Source organism: Gallinula chloropus (genome assembly GCF_964237585.1).
Source record: "Gallinula chloropus genome assembly, chromosome: 3".
NCBI lineage: Eukaryota > Metazoa > Chordata > Aves > Gruiformes > Rallidae > Gallinula > Gallinula chloropus.
Genome location: NC_140087.1, coordinates 55,639,583 through 55,656,233, shown reverse-complemented (window position 1 = coordinate 55,656,233; position 16,651 = coordinate 55,639,583). Strand labels below are relative to the sequence as shown.

The 16,651-nt window shown below is 41.9% G+C and overlaps 1 protein-coding gene across 1 annotated transcript in view; it reads left to right on the top strand.

Moving 5' to 3' along the window:
• The window catches only part of TTC7A (tetratricopeptide repeat domain 7A), a gene marked incomplete at its 5' end in the record, with an annotated part of 172,351 nt that overhangs the window by 33,149 nt on the left and 122,551 nt on the right, over positions 1-16,651 (top strand). The window contains 2 exons of the mRNA XM_084262154.1: positions 9,847-9,984; positions 10,367-10,450. Of these exons, the coding sequence (XP_084118280.1) occupies positions 9,847-9,984; positions 10,367-10,450 (222 nt within the window). The remainder of the gene's footprint in view (positions 1-9,846; positions 9,985-10,366; positions 10,451-16,651) is intronic.

Here is a 16,651-nt window from a genome sequence, read left to right as displayed (position 1 = left end):
TGATCAGGAAGTGCTATTTATTCCTTTATAAGTGATGGTGCTTTTATTAAATGGAGTATCAGTGAAAGGTTTGGGGGACTGTCAAGAAGAGGAAGTGACTGCATTCACCATAGCTGCATGCAGGTTTTGACATCCAGATACACTGTCAGTAGACAGATGTTCCATTCAGAACATCTGTGTGGATTTATGGATCAAGAATGAAAGGAAGGGAGCCTTCCCTAAAGCCAGGCATGATGGTGGTTCCAGCTGTTTGGCATTCGGAGGATATCATATCCTGCTTATATTCCTTCATCTGCAGGGAGATATATATATATATGCCCCTGTGTGTTTAGATATATATTTTATCCGTTACAGTCCTGAGTGGTCTCTGTCAGTTTCTGATGTTGATGATATGGGGCAGGGATTGGTCACGTGCAGAAACATCCATTCTGAACCTACAATGAAATAATTCAATTTCTTCTGTTTGTACTATTGGATGCTTTAGAAAAAATCCCTTTAATTGGAAAAAAAAAACTGCATGGAAAACTGCTCAGTAACCTTTGATCACTTTCTTGTACTGAGAAGACGCAAGCCTACAGAAAATATGTACAGCATGTTTTCTGAAAACATGTAAGGAGAGTTACTTTGCTTTAAGTACTGGGTGGTCACTTGTAGCTCCAAGTGAGATTTGAAAGCCTTAGAGCATCAATGAGCTTCATAGGAACTTTAAACCAGCTTTCAGACAAGTTGAAAAGAGATAATGTGGCAACTTTTGTTTTGGTTTTGCTTCCTTCGGTTTTTCTTTGTTTGTTTTTTTCCAGCTCAAGTCCTTCCCTTTTCCTGCAGGCTTCTTCAGAACATGGCAATTTAGTATTGTTTGCTTTTAAAAATGGGGGAAAATTGAAGAGGCTGAACCATCCCAAAGTATGAAATTGACCTAAAAATTGCGTACATCTGAGCCTTACTATGCTTTGTGCTTTTTAGTGCTTTCTAGAATAAGCCTCTACAGTATATCTGCTTTGTGGTTTCAAGGGATTTTCTGTAGTTGGAAGGGCTTTTTTTAATTGGAAGTGGAGACTCCAGGAGTGAGGGCTGAGAGAACACCACACGCACTTTTATTAAAATCAGGAGATCTCATGTCAGTGTGGCCTGTCAAGACTGATCCAAGTGGGGAGAAGGATCGGGAAGGGTCTGAAGCAGTGACAGTGCTGGCTGCCTCAGCCTTTTCTAGGACTCGGCTTGCAGTCAGAAAGGCCTTGTGGGACCTTGAACTCTTCAGAGGCGAATGAAAGTTATCCCTGTCTTATCCAGTGGTGTGTAAAATTGTGATCCAGCTCTGTAACTGAGCTATGGGTGAAGCAGTATGAAAATGCTGTTGATAGGGAGTGGACTGCTGAGCTGATCTGAAGGCTAAATAAGTAAGCTTGTGTTTGCTTAAGTGCTGTCTTTGATACATAGGAATGTTGTGGAGGTAGAAGCCAGAAATTTTGATCTGCTGCTTACAAAGCACCTCACTACAGGATCTTTGATTATTTGAGCACTGCAGGAGCCATAGCTTGCTTTCTGGTTTTTGGGGAAATGGATCATCAGCGCCTTCCTCTTGCATTAGCAACAGGCTTGCTGTGAGTTTGTTTAAGAAAAATAGGGAGCAAGTATATAGAAGAAATACAGCGGTGTATAGAAATACACTTAGTAACCACAGGAATGTGTTTCTGAAGTGAAAGAACAGAGGGAGCAATCTGATGCTTACATATGTTTGCAATCCATAAATATTTTCCTGTAGTTATACTGTTATGGTACTGAGAGGGGGGAATTTTGTTTAATTTATGACATGAGCCAGCTTTTCCATGACAGCTTTGTTGTAGGCTAGTGAGTTTTCTCATGTACATCTTTGTGGTCTGTTTGTTTGAAGTTTTGTTTTGTAAAACTTGCTGAAGCTCATGGAAAATGAGTTAACAAGAAGATTTCCAATTGAGGTCTCCCTAATGATATAATGTTAACAACTGAATAAAACATATTTTCCTTCCTGGAGAGAGTGTCAGTGGCAAGTGATAATGATATGTTTCTGTAGGCCAGTAAGCAACATAGTTGGTGTTCCAAGATTTTGGATGGATTAGGCAGTCTGTCAGTATTTACAATTATGAACTCCTTAAAATGAAACGGAAATACACAGTTAGGTTGGCTTGGTGGAGTCTCTCCAGCTTCTTTGGCTCTTTGATTGCTTGCTCTGAGCAAAACTTACCAGAAAGGTCCTTTTTCTGTCTGATTCTTAAAAAGACAGAAGAGCAACTATGTCATAACAACTCCTTTGCAGGATTGTAAAGCCAAACAGCTGCTCCAATGTCTGTTACTGACTTTTTCAACTCCAAAATGAGCTCAAGGTGGACAAAACTAGGGGGGAGGAGGGATAGAAGAGTTATCAACATGTGGAGGGGACACAGTGCAAAGATGTACTTGGGAGGAGCACAAATCATCAGAGTACATCAACCTAAATATGTGATAAATGTGATGAACAGGAGACATGGTAGCTTTTTCAAGAAATAGACATCTAGAACACCTTTTTTTTTTTCCCCCATCCTAGCTACACAGGGAGGGGGTAGAACAGTGCTAGGTAGTTTGCCACTGAATTTCACTCTATTTTTCTGTTTGTCTTGCGTTCTACTGCACCAGGATCTGTGCAACTCACCAGAAGATATTATAGGAGCTAGAAAAACCTGTTCCTGTAAGGGGGAAAGGAATAGAAGAAATCACCTTTAAGGTGTTCTGAGCAACCCTACGCCTCTGGCTTAGTGCTGCTGTGTGATACCTTGTGTTGGAAGGGAGCCATGTTGCAAGTTTTGGTGGGATGAAATGGGAATATGTTCTAAAGGGGTAATAAAGGATTCCTTCAGTATTTCGCTCACTCTGCCTCTGAGGCTAAGTAAGTATGTGGAAGTTTTTCAGATGGCCAAATAACATTGTAGCCTCTTACACAGCTGTGAAGATTATTCTGTGGGTATGTTAACACTTACGGTGAAAGCCTGAGGCCTCTTTCCTCATGGCACTCTCCCGAGTTGCTTCCTGTATTCTTACTGTCCCGTTGAAAATGGGAACCTATTTTCATAAGCTCAGGCATCTCAGTAAACAATGAAAAGCATCCCGGTTGTTGAGTTTGGCAAGTGCTGCTCCTCTGTGCCAGCTGTTATTTAGTCACAGTGGCTGCCTGTAGAGTTCTCATGAAGGAATCTAGTGAAACAAATCAGGCAGCCTGAAAATTACCACAGTCAGGGCTGTCTTTAGGGGTGTTTGTGGCCTCCTGGCTAAATTCTCATTCCTTATGCACAGCCCGAATTATGGTATGGATGGGCTGCATTTGCGAGAGGAGGAAAATGCCCTCCTTCCAACCAAGGAGAAGGCCAGCTGGTGACAGCCTTTACAAGCTCAGGCTGTGGTAGAATGATGTGTCCCTATCACATGTTGGAAAAAATGGACTGGCCTATTTTTAAACTACTGGTCCTCTTACTGCATTTAACCCATCAAAACCAGTGGCACTGCGTTTGTGGGGAGAACCGAGCGCATATTGTGACTTGCTGCTCAGTGGTTCCTCTGTGCTGTGCTACCAGTGAGAATGGTGCTGGTTCTGCCATCAGGGACTCTGGTGCTTTGTGCTGTGGGGTGTGGGCAAGGGAGGTCTGGCAGGACTAACCCTTATCTGCAGTTTTGTTTATTTTAATAACTGTTCTCGGGAGTATTCTGAGTTGACTCTACAGCCTCTTAAAGCCAGACAGAAGTTTCTCCAAGCCAGGAATGGAACACTTTCTATTATATTTTGTGTTTACTTTTGAGGCAAAAAAGAGAAGAAAGTTCTCTGCACTTAGAAAACTTGCCCTCTTGAATCTGAGGTCCAACATACACTCTACAATCTCTTTACTCAGCCCTTGGCAATGCTGGCTCTTACAACTGGGGATTCTGGCTGGTGCAGTCCACCAAACATACCAGGTAGCATGAATTATTTTTTTTGGCTCTGTGTTCACTCATACTAAAAATGAAGCTCCTTGTATCCAAAACTAATAAATTCTCTGTGTGTGTAACAAAGATTAGAAATGTCATCCACATCTTATCTCTGATTTGAATCCCTAAAGGCGGTTTGACCTTGAAGAGCCTCAGAGCACAGAACAGATGGCGAGTGGGGAAGTAAGATACTGGGACTTGTCCTGTTATTTTTACTGGTGAGAGCAAATTCATGGCTGTGAGCATGCCTTTAACAGAATAAGATTAAACCCACGTATTATTAAGCACAGAAATAATTAAGACCTGTTAACTCTACAGTTCCTAGCTTTATAAAATAATGCTGTCCAACAAATGGGTTGGCAAAGGAGAAGAATCTCATGTTGCTTTTGTAGAATACTTTTTTTTTTTTTAAATGACACCAAGTCACATGATGATACAACAGCTGGATAACCATCATGAGTATTTTCTTGATGGCTATGAGACTATGGCAGCTGAAAGAAACTGGGAACAGAATCGGCTGCTCTGATTCTTGCCAAATCATCACCATGTGTCTACAATGGCAAGCCTGATGTCACACTCTGGTCTGTAAGGCAGAGCTATGTGTTTGGGACCAGCAAAGGTGGATTGCAGGTTGTATCTAGTGGGAAATACCCCACCTCTGTCAATTGCCTCTTGAATAAATAGTTCTAATGTGAGTTGCTGGAGACAGGATACGAAGGTTCTTCTGCTTTGCAATAGGAAGTCTTCTCTCTGAACTTGAAAGGAGGCTGCAAGTTCTTGGGAGACGGTTTTAATGAATGCAGAGTAACTGGTGGCAGATATATGACTTTGTTACCCAGGACAGTGGCCATTAACTTAATTTTTTTCTCCCTTTCTCTTCCTTTTGTGTATGGGTTATTTGGCTGTTTTGGATGAGGGGGGGTATGTCTGTGTTGCTGTCAGTGATGCTTCCAGAATTAGTTCTGCTACAGTAAAAGATGTTAAAATATACTTGGTGAGAGATAAGATATAGATATATGTTTGTATTTGTAACCAATAATAATGGGGTATTTGGTGAGACATCTGAGTCACGTACCAGTAACTTGTGATCTGTTGCCTGCCAGAAATGAAAGACATGCCTCACAATTGACAAGGCAGGAAGATTTAATTTGCTGTGTTTCTGGTCTGAAATGGAACAAGTTTTGGTATCTCTGTAAGAACAGTTTGGGGAGTGGCTGGAGTATAGTATTTCCTTGCCTTGCCACTTGCTTCCCAGCACCTTTGCTGCAGTCACCCTGAATATTATTTTTTTAATGTGCTAGATGATCAGTAACTTAGGTGAAAAGCCAGCAGCCTCTCCCATGTGAATGAGTTCTTGCCACTGTGAAGAATTCATTCATTTTGTTGGTAGTACAGGCAAAACAGCCAGAATGTAGGTCCAAAGGACACAGGCTAAATATTTCCCAGCTCTTAGCAGTAGAGGCATCAATTGCATGATTTCAAAGGCTTGTTGTCAATCTAACGCACATAGCATTTGTTTTTCTCTCTTAATGCTAGTATTGAATCACACCAATTACATTATTACAGTACACTGTGTAAAACATGCTGCCGTTCTGTATAGATGGGTTGCAGTGGATCTGGCAATTATGTCTATTATGAAAAGACACAAGTTGAACATTAGAATGCCCATGAATTAGGGGGCAGGCAGCAGGCATTCATTAAAGATTTTAATTGCTTTCTTTTTCTTCTTTGAGAGGAAAAAAAAAAAAGCAGGGGGAGCCATGTTTCAAAGTGAGCAATTAAAGGATACTTCATAGCTAATTGCTGTGAGAAGGGGCTGCTCCATGGAATATGCTCTATTGTAATTCATGTGATTGCTTGACGTTTTATTAAGAAGCACATCTTTGTACTGTGGTAAAATTTAATTTTCTGCAGCGTAACCGTGTGCGTAATAACTGCTGAAGCAATGGCTCTCTGGATTGGCTGTGGCTCTCTGCCTTTCTGCCTGGAACAAACACCCCACAAATAGGCTGTAATTATCAGGGTCACTGATGTACACAGAATCCTCTGTGTATCCGTGGCTTACCTAGCTTGCAGGTAAGTTTATTGTATATGTGGACAGGAAGGCACACGCTGTCTGTAGCTCAGCAGGGTCGTTAGTTAAGCTACAGATCCCCAGAAAGGGCAGATCTCTTCCCTGTTGTGAGAGCCAGCGTGGCTCTGAAAGTCCCATACTCTTGTATTGCTGCGGTTTGGAGCAGGACCTGGAAGCCCTGCTGCATGTCAGCCCGTACTGTGCTTGGTCAGGTTGAACACCTGAGCTGGGCTTCAAGCATGATGCAGAGACATGAGCATGGCAGAGCATGATGTCAGTGCAGGGGTAGCAGCCTGTGCTGGAGCTTTCTGAATGTTTGTGGCCTGCAGATGAGCTGTGTCCCTGGACTGCAGAGAGGGAAGGCTGAAGGTGTTCACCATCCTGTGTGCTGCTCAGTCTGGGCTGACTACAGGATGTGTCACATAGGATTGGTGATGTGGCTGAGCCACCTGCTTGCACAACTAATTGTGTCTACTGTATCCCAAAATATGCAAATCCAATGCATCTCTGGGTGGCTCTATTACCAAGGAGTAACCCACATAAAGGGGTTGACTGTATATTTTTGCTTCATATAATGCAAGTTACGCTAACTCCTTGTGGTAAAACTGTTAGTAACATTAGTGGCCTTCTTCATCCCACACATCAGCCTCGAACAGAGGTTCTCTTCTTTTAATGGTGTGATTCACCATCTCTCTCCATCCTGCCTGTGTGTTGTGGAACAGCTTAAAGGGAAGAGTTATGCTGGGAGTGTTGAAAATGTATTTGTAGCTGTGTTTTAATGCTGCTTATAGTGGAGGAGGAAGCAATGCAGTAGGACAAATTGGGAATTGCTGCTTATGTTATTGATAAGCTGTTTGCAGATCAGTGTTCTACAAATAACACAAATGGAAGAAAGGGTTCAGGAAAACTAGTGGTCTGAAACAACAAAAACACAGGTCTTGAAAAAATGTTGGTGTAAATGGCTTAGAATTTATACACTCTGAAACTGAAAGCGAGCTCCCTACATTCCTGTAAGTAAAATTCCTCATCCAATAGAACTGGTGTATGCCATGTTGCAGTAGCTCCACAACTGTTTTGCACCTGTACTTAACCAGTACCTGTCAGGATTTTTCATCGTTTTTGTAAACTTCAGTTTGGCATAAACAAGGGTAAAGATGAAAAAAACCCCAGGCTAATGGTGAGCTGGGTAACAGCAGCCCTCCTTCTGTGAGAAGCAGGCCACAGAAACATGCCAATTTCCCCAAGTGGGTTTCAAGAACTAGTGATTCACATTCCCTTTGCTGCCCTCCTGTATGTAACACTGCAGTACTAAGTGATGCCTTGGGATGGTGATTTATGTTATTGTTAGACACACACTGTGTCCTTGCTACTGTACAGTCAGTTTCTTACAAGGTTTGCACCATTTGGTTTGGTGGCTTGTTGGAGGCTTTCTTTATATGTCTGTGACTAAGTGGGAATTTCTTGGGGTTTTGTGGGGGTGTTTTTGAGCAACTGGAATTAGCAATTGGAAATAGGTCCAATATTAAAAAAACTGTTGGGATAGAGAATTTGCTCAGTGGCAGCTTTTATGCATGCAAGTATAGAGAGTAAGAAAGATCTATGGCTTTGCGTTTTGAAAGCTTAAACAAAATAAGTTTATGACCTTCTTGGAAAGAATATTAGTCATGCCTATGCATATGTTGTTTTTAACTGCTTAGGTAAAGTATGGTATGTTCAGCATGACTGCGGTTTTAGAATGTTGCATCCTTGTAATGTCTCATACTCCTGCTTATTACAGGATTTGAACATTTTCCTGCCTCTAGTACCAGTATCTGTTAATAGACATTAATGGGCAATCACCAGTTCTGCTTAATATTCTATCTGTGATAATGCATCACCTTAAAAATCAGAGCCTGATACTAGATTGATACCCAAAAAAGCATCAGGCTATAGCTGACTTTAATGAGAGGTTGATGATGAGATTACAGAGCATGGGGGTGCTATCTCAGTAGCTATTTTCTACAAAAAATTGTCATAACAATGTAATCTGTGCAGAAAAAATTGTTAATGCTATTGTATATATGTAGGAGGATTCACTTGGCAATAAAGATGGTTCTGTATATGCTTTGTCTTTAACTCTCTCCAATAGCAGCTTCAGAATTGTGCTGTATATGCCTCTAACACCTTTTCCCCTTTTAAAGTAGCAGTTGTGGGTTAAATCCAGAGCTTAAATATCTATTTTTTTAATTCTTTTTTGTTTAGTTTTGCTAATAGTGATAGAAGTATGGTGCTGTACTCTGGTTGCAGGATTTCCTCTTCAAAGTTGGCTTCATTCTCTCATGCAACCTATTGTCCTGAACTATTTTTTTAAATAACAAATTATGTCTTTTGCAGTAATGTGAAAAAGAAATACACTTTTATTGCTGCAAGAGTTGGTGTAAGTTTATTTGTGCAAGCACTAGACTGAGTCTGACCTGTCAGTTTGCCTTTAACTGCAGTTGCCATTTAGCTTTTGGTTGTGATTGTGTTAGTTGTCAGTAATTGTGTTTGCTGTCTCGGCTGGAGGCTGTGATGAAGAGTGCTTGGAACTGGGGCATTACACAGATAATATGATGAAACAGCTGCAGCTTAATCATAATGAAATATGCGTGGGCTTTAAGGGCTGCATTTTCTGAAAATTTTTATTACACTTAATTCCTGTGTTTAACCTTTTTATGAAAAAAAAAATATCTCCCTGCAATTAGAAAGAAATAGATGTAAGGTTATAGCAGTAAGTATTATAAAATAAATCTCTTAACCTCCTTGCCTCAGGGAGGGAACATTTTGTTTGTCTTTGCCGTTGGTGAAGCTGCTGGCAATCTTGTAATTTTTCTCATCTTTTAGATGTCTAGACCTGAAGGTCTGATGCTGCACCCCTTTCTGCTGAGGGGCCAGGGCAGCGTGTCTGTGTTGTCGGTGGGTGCTAGTGCTCAGTCGTATCCGGCACCGCCCCTCTCAGAGCTTAGGCAGTCTGGGTGATGTCCTCTACCTATTCAAATTGAAGGACTTTCCCATTTACTCTGGGATTGAAATTTTCCCCCTTGTGCTTAGAAAACAGAGGCGCTGGTATCTCGAGGTAAATCTGAGTCTGTGGCATATGGTATTTTGGGATGTTCTTGCAGATTGCTAGATTGATCATTTTCCGTCAAAAGTAATGCTTCTTTTTGATCTAAGATGAGCAGCACACTGATAGATTATGCAAAATTAACACTTACAGGATATATTTTTTAAAAAACAATGGTATCGGGGTACCCAGGCCTCTCTTAGTTAATGACAGGCAAATCTGATTACTAAGGCAACCAGCTCAAACTAGAAAGTAAAAAGTGAGTAGCAGAAAAGAACAACAAAAACACATACTGTTGGGAAGAAATCAAGTGCAGACACACAAGATAAAATGCCAACCATGGAAGCAGTTATCACAGTTGCAGGCAATTGAAGTAATGAGGAATGTGGTTTAAGGGTGGCCTTGAATTTCTAATTACTGAGGAAATGGCATTTGGTAGGTCTGTTTCCTAATGCTCTAATTCTGTGAAACAAATCCAGATGAGGTATTCCTAACAGTTCCTCTCCATATGTACAGCTATCTTCTTCAGTTTGCTTCACGTGGATAAAAGGTACCTCTACATCTATATGGAAACACCTTCCTTATTAATTTAAAAAGAAAAAAAAATAATGTTCTCAAGTTGATTTTAAACGAAGTGCCATGGGTGGAACTTCCTGTGGATGACTTGTTTCTTCTCTCTTGTTCTTTTGGGGTCTGATGTTTCATTTGTGTTTGTGCCCAGGCAAACCGGGACGCAGTGATCAGCCGAGCCCCAGACCAGCAGGACGACCGAGCTGTCAGCCTCCAGGATGCTTCTGCGGTCTATGACCTCCTCAGTATCACGCTGGGCAGAAGAGGGCAGTATGTCATGCTTTCTGAGGTACCTCCTCCTGGCTTCTGCTGAAACTTCCACTTGAAACCTGCAAGCACAGCCCCTCTTTGCAGTTAACTTGTCCAGGAAGGTGAAAATTAAGCGCATGGTTGGCAATTAGTAGAAACAGCTACAGACCTATGTTAGTACAGGCCAGAAATGTACACAGAACTGTGAGAGACATTAAAATAATTTTATATATAGGCACTTGAACAAAGTGATGGTGTATCCTAGCAAGCCCCATTAACTGAGAAGAGGAAAAAAAATCACCTGGGCCACAACAGATCATTTCCCCTCATTTGATTACTGAGCCAAGCAGAAGTTTTTACAAAAGATTAAATAATAATAATTTTTTAAAAGTCTGATATTTCTCCCCACATTTCTTTCTCAGTGCTTGGAGAGGGCCATGAAGTTTGCATTTGATGAATTTCACCTCTGGTACCAGCTTGCCTTGTCCATGGTGGCATGTGGAAAGGTAAGGTTCAAACCGAAAGGGCTTAGAAAGGGCCCTCTGGCAGAGTGCATTTGGCGTGGTGGTTTGAACGTGCAGAGTCCTGTATTTTGTGGGGGTTGGTGCCATTAGATACCTTCTTTTAGACTCCGCTTGCACTATGCAATTGGGTGTGTGCATTTGGTGTGGAGCACTGGTCTTTCCATTTAGTGCTTGGTTCTAATTACCAAGGAGAATGTGGATTTTGTGCGTAGCTGTGGATTGGAAAGTTTTATACAGCTGTCTGTTCCCTGCAGGTTCTACATAAATGTGCTTAGTATAAATACTTCATCTAAAACTGTCATCAGCTTGTTCTGTGTCTTTGGGCAGTTGGCTTAACCTCTCTATAAGCTGTGGTTTCTTCATCTGATGAAGGAAATGTTGATGCTTTTTCATAGACAACTTGCAAGGATTAATATTTTTTGAAGTGCTTTGTGCAAAAGATATTCTAGAAAAAGAAATTATGAGTGAATGTTTACATGGGCATGTGTTTTAGCATAAGGTGTTTTTTGATGTTGTGTGTTGGGTTTTTCAAATTAGCGTAGTATTTGTCAAAGTTACCAGTTAACCACTGAGGTGGCTGAAGCCTGGCTGTGAAAGTTATGCAGTAGACCTCTGAATATGGCCTTATATTCCATGCCCATGGAGTGTCGGAGAATCAATGTGGAACTGCTCAGGGACCACCAACTAGCAGTCCTCTGCCAAATGATAACTGCTACTGGCCTTTTATGGCTATGAGCTGAGTTGGAAGCAGTGGCTTCAGCCTGAAATGGCATGCCTTTGCAAGGAAGTTGTCATCTTGTGTTGTATAAGTGGCAGCGAAGCTTGGAAGATATATGAAGGGATTCCTTCACTTATGTGAGCATCGACAAAGCCTTATCTTCAGAGACTTAGCATTATACTTCAAGAAAATGGCAGAACAACTGTAGAAAGTCTGATAAAGAGCACCAAGGATGGCCAAGGTTATAGTAAGCAGGGATGGAAAGATTAAAAGAATTGAATTTTTTTTAATGTAAAGGGGAGAAAACTGTCCAAGAAAGAAACAAATCCTCAAGACTGTCATGAGTAGGACAAGACACAATGACTTCCATTTGCAGCAACACAGGTTCATGTTTCCTATTAAGAGGCAAAAAAATAAGGACACTGGTACACTGGAAGAGAGATTGTCAGTGGAGGTTGGATGGGTTCTGCATCAGTGGGGATCACCCTAGGCACATAGCAGTCAGTAGTGACCCCACTGTGAGGCACCAGCCGTGTACTTGGGCCCTTGCAAGCTCTAGCTCAGTTCTGGGACTCCACACTAACCTCATAAATCAGCTAGATCTGTTATGATCAAAAGGAGACATCAACATTTTTGGCAAAGCATATTAGATCAGCAGGGACCTGAAGGGAGATGTTTAGTGAGAAAGAGGCTCACAGGTTCCGAGTAGTTCAGTAGAAGTATTTCAAAACCCAAAGTATGAAAATTATGACTAGACTCAGTTGTGTCTATGTTTAAATATTCCACCAGCAGCTTTGGGTAGAATACTTAAACAAAGAGCTTGGTGCCATGGTGCTAATACCTTGCACTGGCCTATGTCAGGTGGGGGGTTTAGAAGTCAGGTCCAACTCCCCTTGGCATTCAGCTAGAGTTAGCACATTGCTGCCCTCTGTGCCTTTGCAAATCCTCCAGATACCTGATCTCTTGGTACGGAGGACAACAATGACTAGATAGGCTATGATGGAAAGGCACAGTATCTTCCCATGAACCCTGAGAGGACTTGTCTGGTAGCTCTGCTGACTTTACAGATTGTGTAACCTGTTTCTTAACAGCAGACAATGCTGTAGCTCCAGTAATCTGTTGGAGAGCAGATCAGTTGAGAGAGTAAGTGTATCCATATAGTAATTGTTGTTCAGTCTTAGGTTAGCATGGAGGAGAGAAATGGGATCTCATCTTTTGCTTCTAATGATTTGTGTGACAGCTCTGTCCTCCTTGTGTCTGCCTCTTCACCTTCCCTAGAAGTTACTGAGGTACTTGAGACAAAACAATAGAGCAATGACAGTATCTGTATCTCTGTAACTGTCCCATCTTTTTGGGTTTTCAAACATGTCCTGTCTTTTGTTGCCTGTGCTTTAAATATTTACAGGGTAAAATGGCCTGATTTTGCCTATTGATGTAAAAGCTCTAAACGTTCTGAGCCCTATATGAGGCAGAGGGAATTCCCTTACCCAACAATCCCATCTGTGCAGTATTTCACTTCTAATCCCAAAGTATTCCCCGAGGATTCCTGTCGTATACTCTGCAATGCGTCATCCTGCTAATGGGAGATGTGGCATACATTTTTATACTGCTTCGCAGCTTGATAGCAGGACAGAGTTCATTTAAAAGTAAGTGCTCCAGTGTAGCGGAAAGAACTGATGAGAAAACAGTGTGGTCTGTCTAGACTGCAGAATGCAGAATACACTTGAGCTCTTATAGGTAAAAGATCTGTTTTCACCTGCCTCAGTCACAGCCAATTCCTGATCTCACTTCTTGGTAATGAAATCTCACATCCTGCAGCATTACTTGTTCTTCAGTACAGCAAATCATGCTCATAAATTCTGGGTATGACAGGAACAATTTTATCAACCTGTAAATGCTGGAAACTTTGTTGCTTCTTTTTATAACACCTTTTTAGGATTTTCAAACTCTGACCTTCTTAAAAGTGTGTAAAATCCCATCTTGCCCTCAACTCTACCCCACGTTTGACTAGTGTTACTTTTATTTTATATATTCATCTTCAGGTTAAGTCAATCGAGTTGCATTTCAAACTATTTTCTTCCTCTGACAGCCAAAAAATTGCCAAATGGTGACTGTCATTTTTCACAAGTGATCAGTCTGAATGTCAAGCCAGCCACCTAGGCTCATTACTGTATGTAGGCTTGAGTTTACACATGATTCTAGAAAGCATGTGTCTTAACAAAAATAGGCACATCACTTCAGTAAGTTCTTACAGAGCAAGAGAGGCCTTAGGGCTTCATAAAACAGTGAATGAAAAAGCTCAGAGAAGCATAACCTTCCTGTCTGTCTTCTACCCACTTAAGTAATGGAAATAATGGAATGACAGCAATAGCACTTCCCTTTGCTTCTCAACAACTTGCGTAATGAGAAAGATGTTGTGGTCTGATTGTGTTTAACCCATTCCTGGGAACACATGTATACAGAGCTGTACATTTTCTGAACAAAAGGAGCACTTTTCTTTAAATTATTAAAATCCACCATGAAATCTGAAATATTTTCATAGGCAATTTTAGATGAAATGCTGGGAAAGCCTGGACAGTGGCAAAGACATAGTGAGAGATGCCCTGTGTCACCAGGTGCAACTCTGGATAGGCAAGAAGGTAGGTTTAAATCAGTCTAATGCAGCACCCCTGTTCTTCTGAAGGGGCACTGGAAAACTGAATGCTGAACACTTCGCAGCTGCTTTAAGTTGCTTCTGCTGGTAATAACCTTTGCAATGTGGTAATATGACAGCCAGAGGCTGAGTGGGCATAGCAGCTCTCTGGCTCTGCTGCCATGAATAGACAGGCTGGAGTCCGAGTGGCGAGTGGTATGATAGCCGGATGCCATCTGGCAGAGTCCTCGGGCAGTGAGCTGAGCCACTGTCCTGCTGCCAGAGTAAAACGAGTGCAGTAGGTTGCATCTGCTTGTCTCAAGATTTTGAAAAATTGACCTGTATTCCATAGAATGGAGGACAGAAGGACCAAGCTCTTATTTATAGAGTAGAGGAGACTTAGTAGTCTTCACAGTTGAGAAGAGAAAAGCAACAGTTTGGGGCAGACCAGTCCTCTACTGCTGCTTTTCAGCTGAACGGTTTCCACTGGAGGCTGTGGAGATTACTGGCACACAGCACTGCTGCAGACTAGGGTAGCGCTACTGACGTATCTGAGGTTGGAGGCAAAATTATCATAGTGTCTAGATGATGTATTACAAGCACAAGGGATGTGAAATAGGGTCCCTGTGCACTTGCAAGTATTTCCCTGGCTTCAGACCAGTTGGATCAGTTACATGTTCCCTTGTTCAGGTTTCTGCCTCCTTCCACAACGAACAGCCTCACATGGGACCCAGCTTTGGTGTCCCAAAGTGTCACCGGAGCTCCCTGGGAGTAGAAACTCAGAAGTATATTGTGGGATTCAGCTCCATCTTAAATTGACATTACTTCAGAAAATCTTCTAGATATGTATCATGAGTGTCTTTCTTACCTGTCATACTGCTTAAGGGAAAGATAAACTGATAAAATATGTGCCTTGAACAGTGTGAGGCACCACAGATGCCTCTCGTCTACCTACCAACCAAGGAGACAAAATTTGTATTTAGTGACAATGATGGGCCATTTTCCTGAGAGTAGTGAGGGAGGATTCTTCAGGGATAGCTATGAAATTACTCTGTGAACACTGGGTCTACTTAGTCTAAAAATACTGGGTACCCTAATTGAGCCATTCAGCTCGCAACAGTCTTGCACTGATCTCTCATATCTAGAGAATGTTTATTACTATTAATGTATGCAGTACATAAAACCATTGTCATGCTCATATCAAAAAAAACCCCAAAAAACCCCAACAAACACACACACACAAAACCCCAGCAAAAAACAAACCACAACAAAACTTGGTTAGTGAATTAAAAGCTTTAGCATGTGTGTTTCTTGAGAGGAGGCATGGGGGAGTGATACAGTCTCAGGCCAGCTGAGGGAGGTCTGGAGCATCTGCTGGGAGAGGAATAATCTGCTCATACCTGGCACCCCTTATACTCATTTAGGGTAAGAAGTGCAGCAAAAAAGTACATAAAGCCCTCGAGCAGTTGAAGGGGCTGTGGGGAAGAGCCTCTGTGAGAGCCCTGTGGACATGGAAGCAGTTAACTGGAGGCCAGGTTTATGCTTATAGGTCTTCTGCTGGGCTTGCTGATGGTGGCTCCTGAGGTCCCTGGCACACAGCTGACCAGCCCCTCTTGTCCAGCGCTAACAGAACATGATCAGCCCAGCACATGCCTTTAGGACAGCAGTTTAGAAACAACTTTGTCATTATGGATGCTCCCCAGCCCCTTCTAACCTGTAGTAGGGTCAATGGTCAGCTTTATCATATAGATAAGATAGGGTGGCAGTAAGGGGATTTAAGCACCAAGCATGGCATGACATAAAGTATTCCTCTCTGTTCTTATCCTTCATGTTTAAGGCATAAAGGAAGAAAGAGTTGTGCTTGTCTACCTGAAGGGTTTTTTAATAACATAACACTTCAGGAGGTGTCTGGTGTTATACAAAGGGAAATAATCACATCCTTCTTGGCGTCTGTCATTCAGCTGTTTTTCTGCGGAGTAGGCTCCAGCTCTTCCCAGAGCCAATCTTGCAGTGTCACTGTGCTCCCCTCGGCTGCTCAGATACTGCAGCCCTGCCCAGCGCTTGTTCTGGCAGCATTTTTAGTTTTGAAACCAGACTTACACAGACATGAACTCCGATTTTTGGAGTCCTTTGCAAGTTGCTGATACATACTGGTCATAGCCAAATAATGACAAGCTAATGTCTGAGCTGCTCGTATCTGTGTTGCACCCAAAAAAAGGAATACTTCCCCTTATTTAAACAGTGCAGGAAAAGCAGATGTCTCCAACAGCTCCAAGGAGCTTTCAGTTTGACTCAGCCATGCTTGTACTGCCAGCATACAGCTTTCCAGAAGGTTAGAAGGAAAGTTATAAATACATTTGATACATAATTCTGCAGCAACAGCAGACGAATTCTTTGATTTAGGCTGTTCCTTCTGTTGGTTTCCTTGCAAAAGCTTAGGCTGGTTGCTAGGCAACTGCCATAAAAAAGTGCATTTCTCTTTGCATTGCAGGCAGGAACCTTGGGAGCAGCAGAGGCCTCGGATGGCTCCTTAAATAGCATTGCTAGGGAATGAAAGTTAAAATATTGAACGTTCATTGGTTAAAGATCCTGTTACAAAGGTCAGCCATCTAGGGGATATTCAATAGTTTGGTTTCCTTTGGTGCAAAAGAAAGATTAGAAGGGAGTGTGCCTGTGTGCTGTAGATAGTAGGGAAAATGGAAATTTCCAAAGATGCCTGACTGTGGAACAGAATACCTAGGTGGGCTATATAATTGCCTTCAGGCTTAACGCTCTTTTCTTGACAAAGTGTGAAGTGGGGCGTTTGTCACATTGGCAAGGACAAATTTATGCT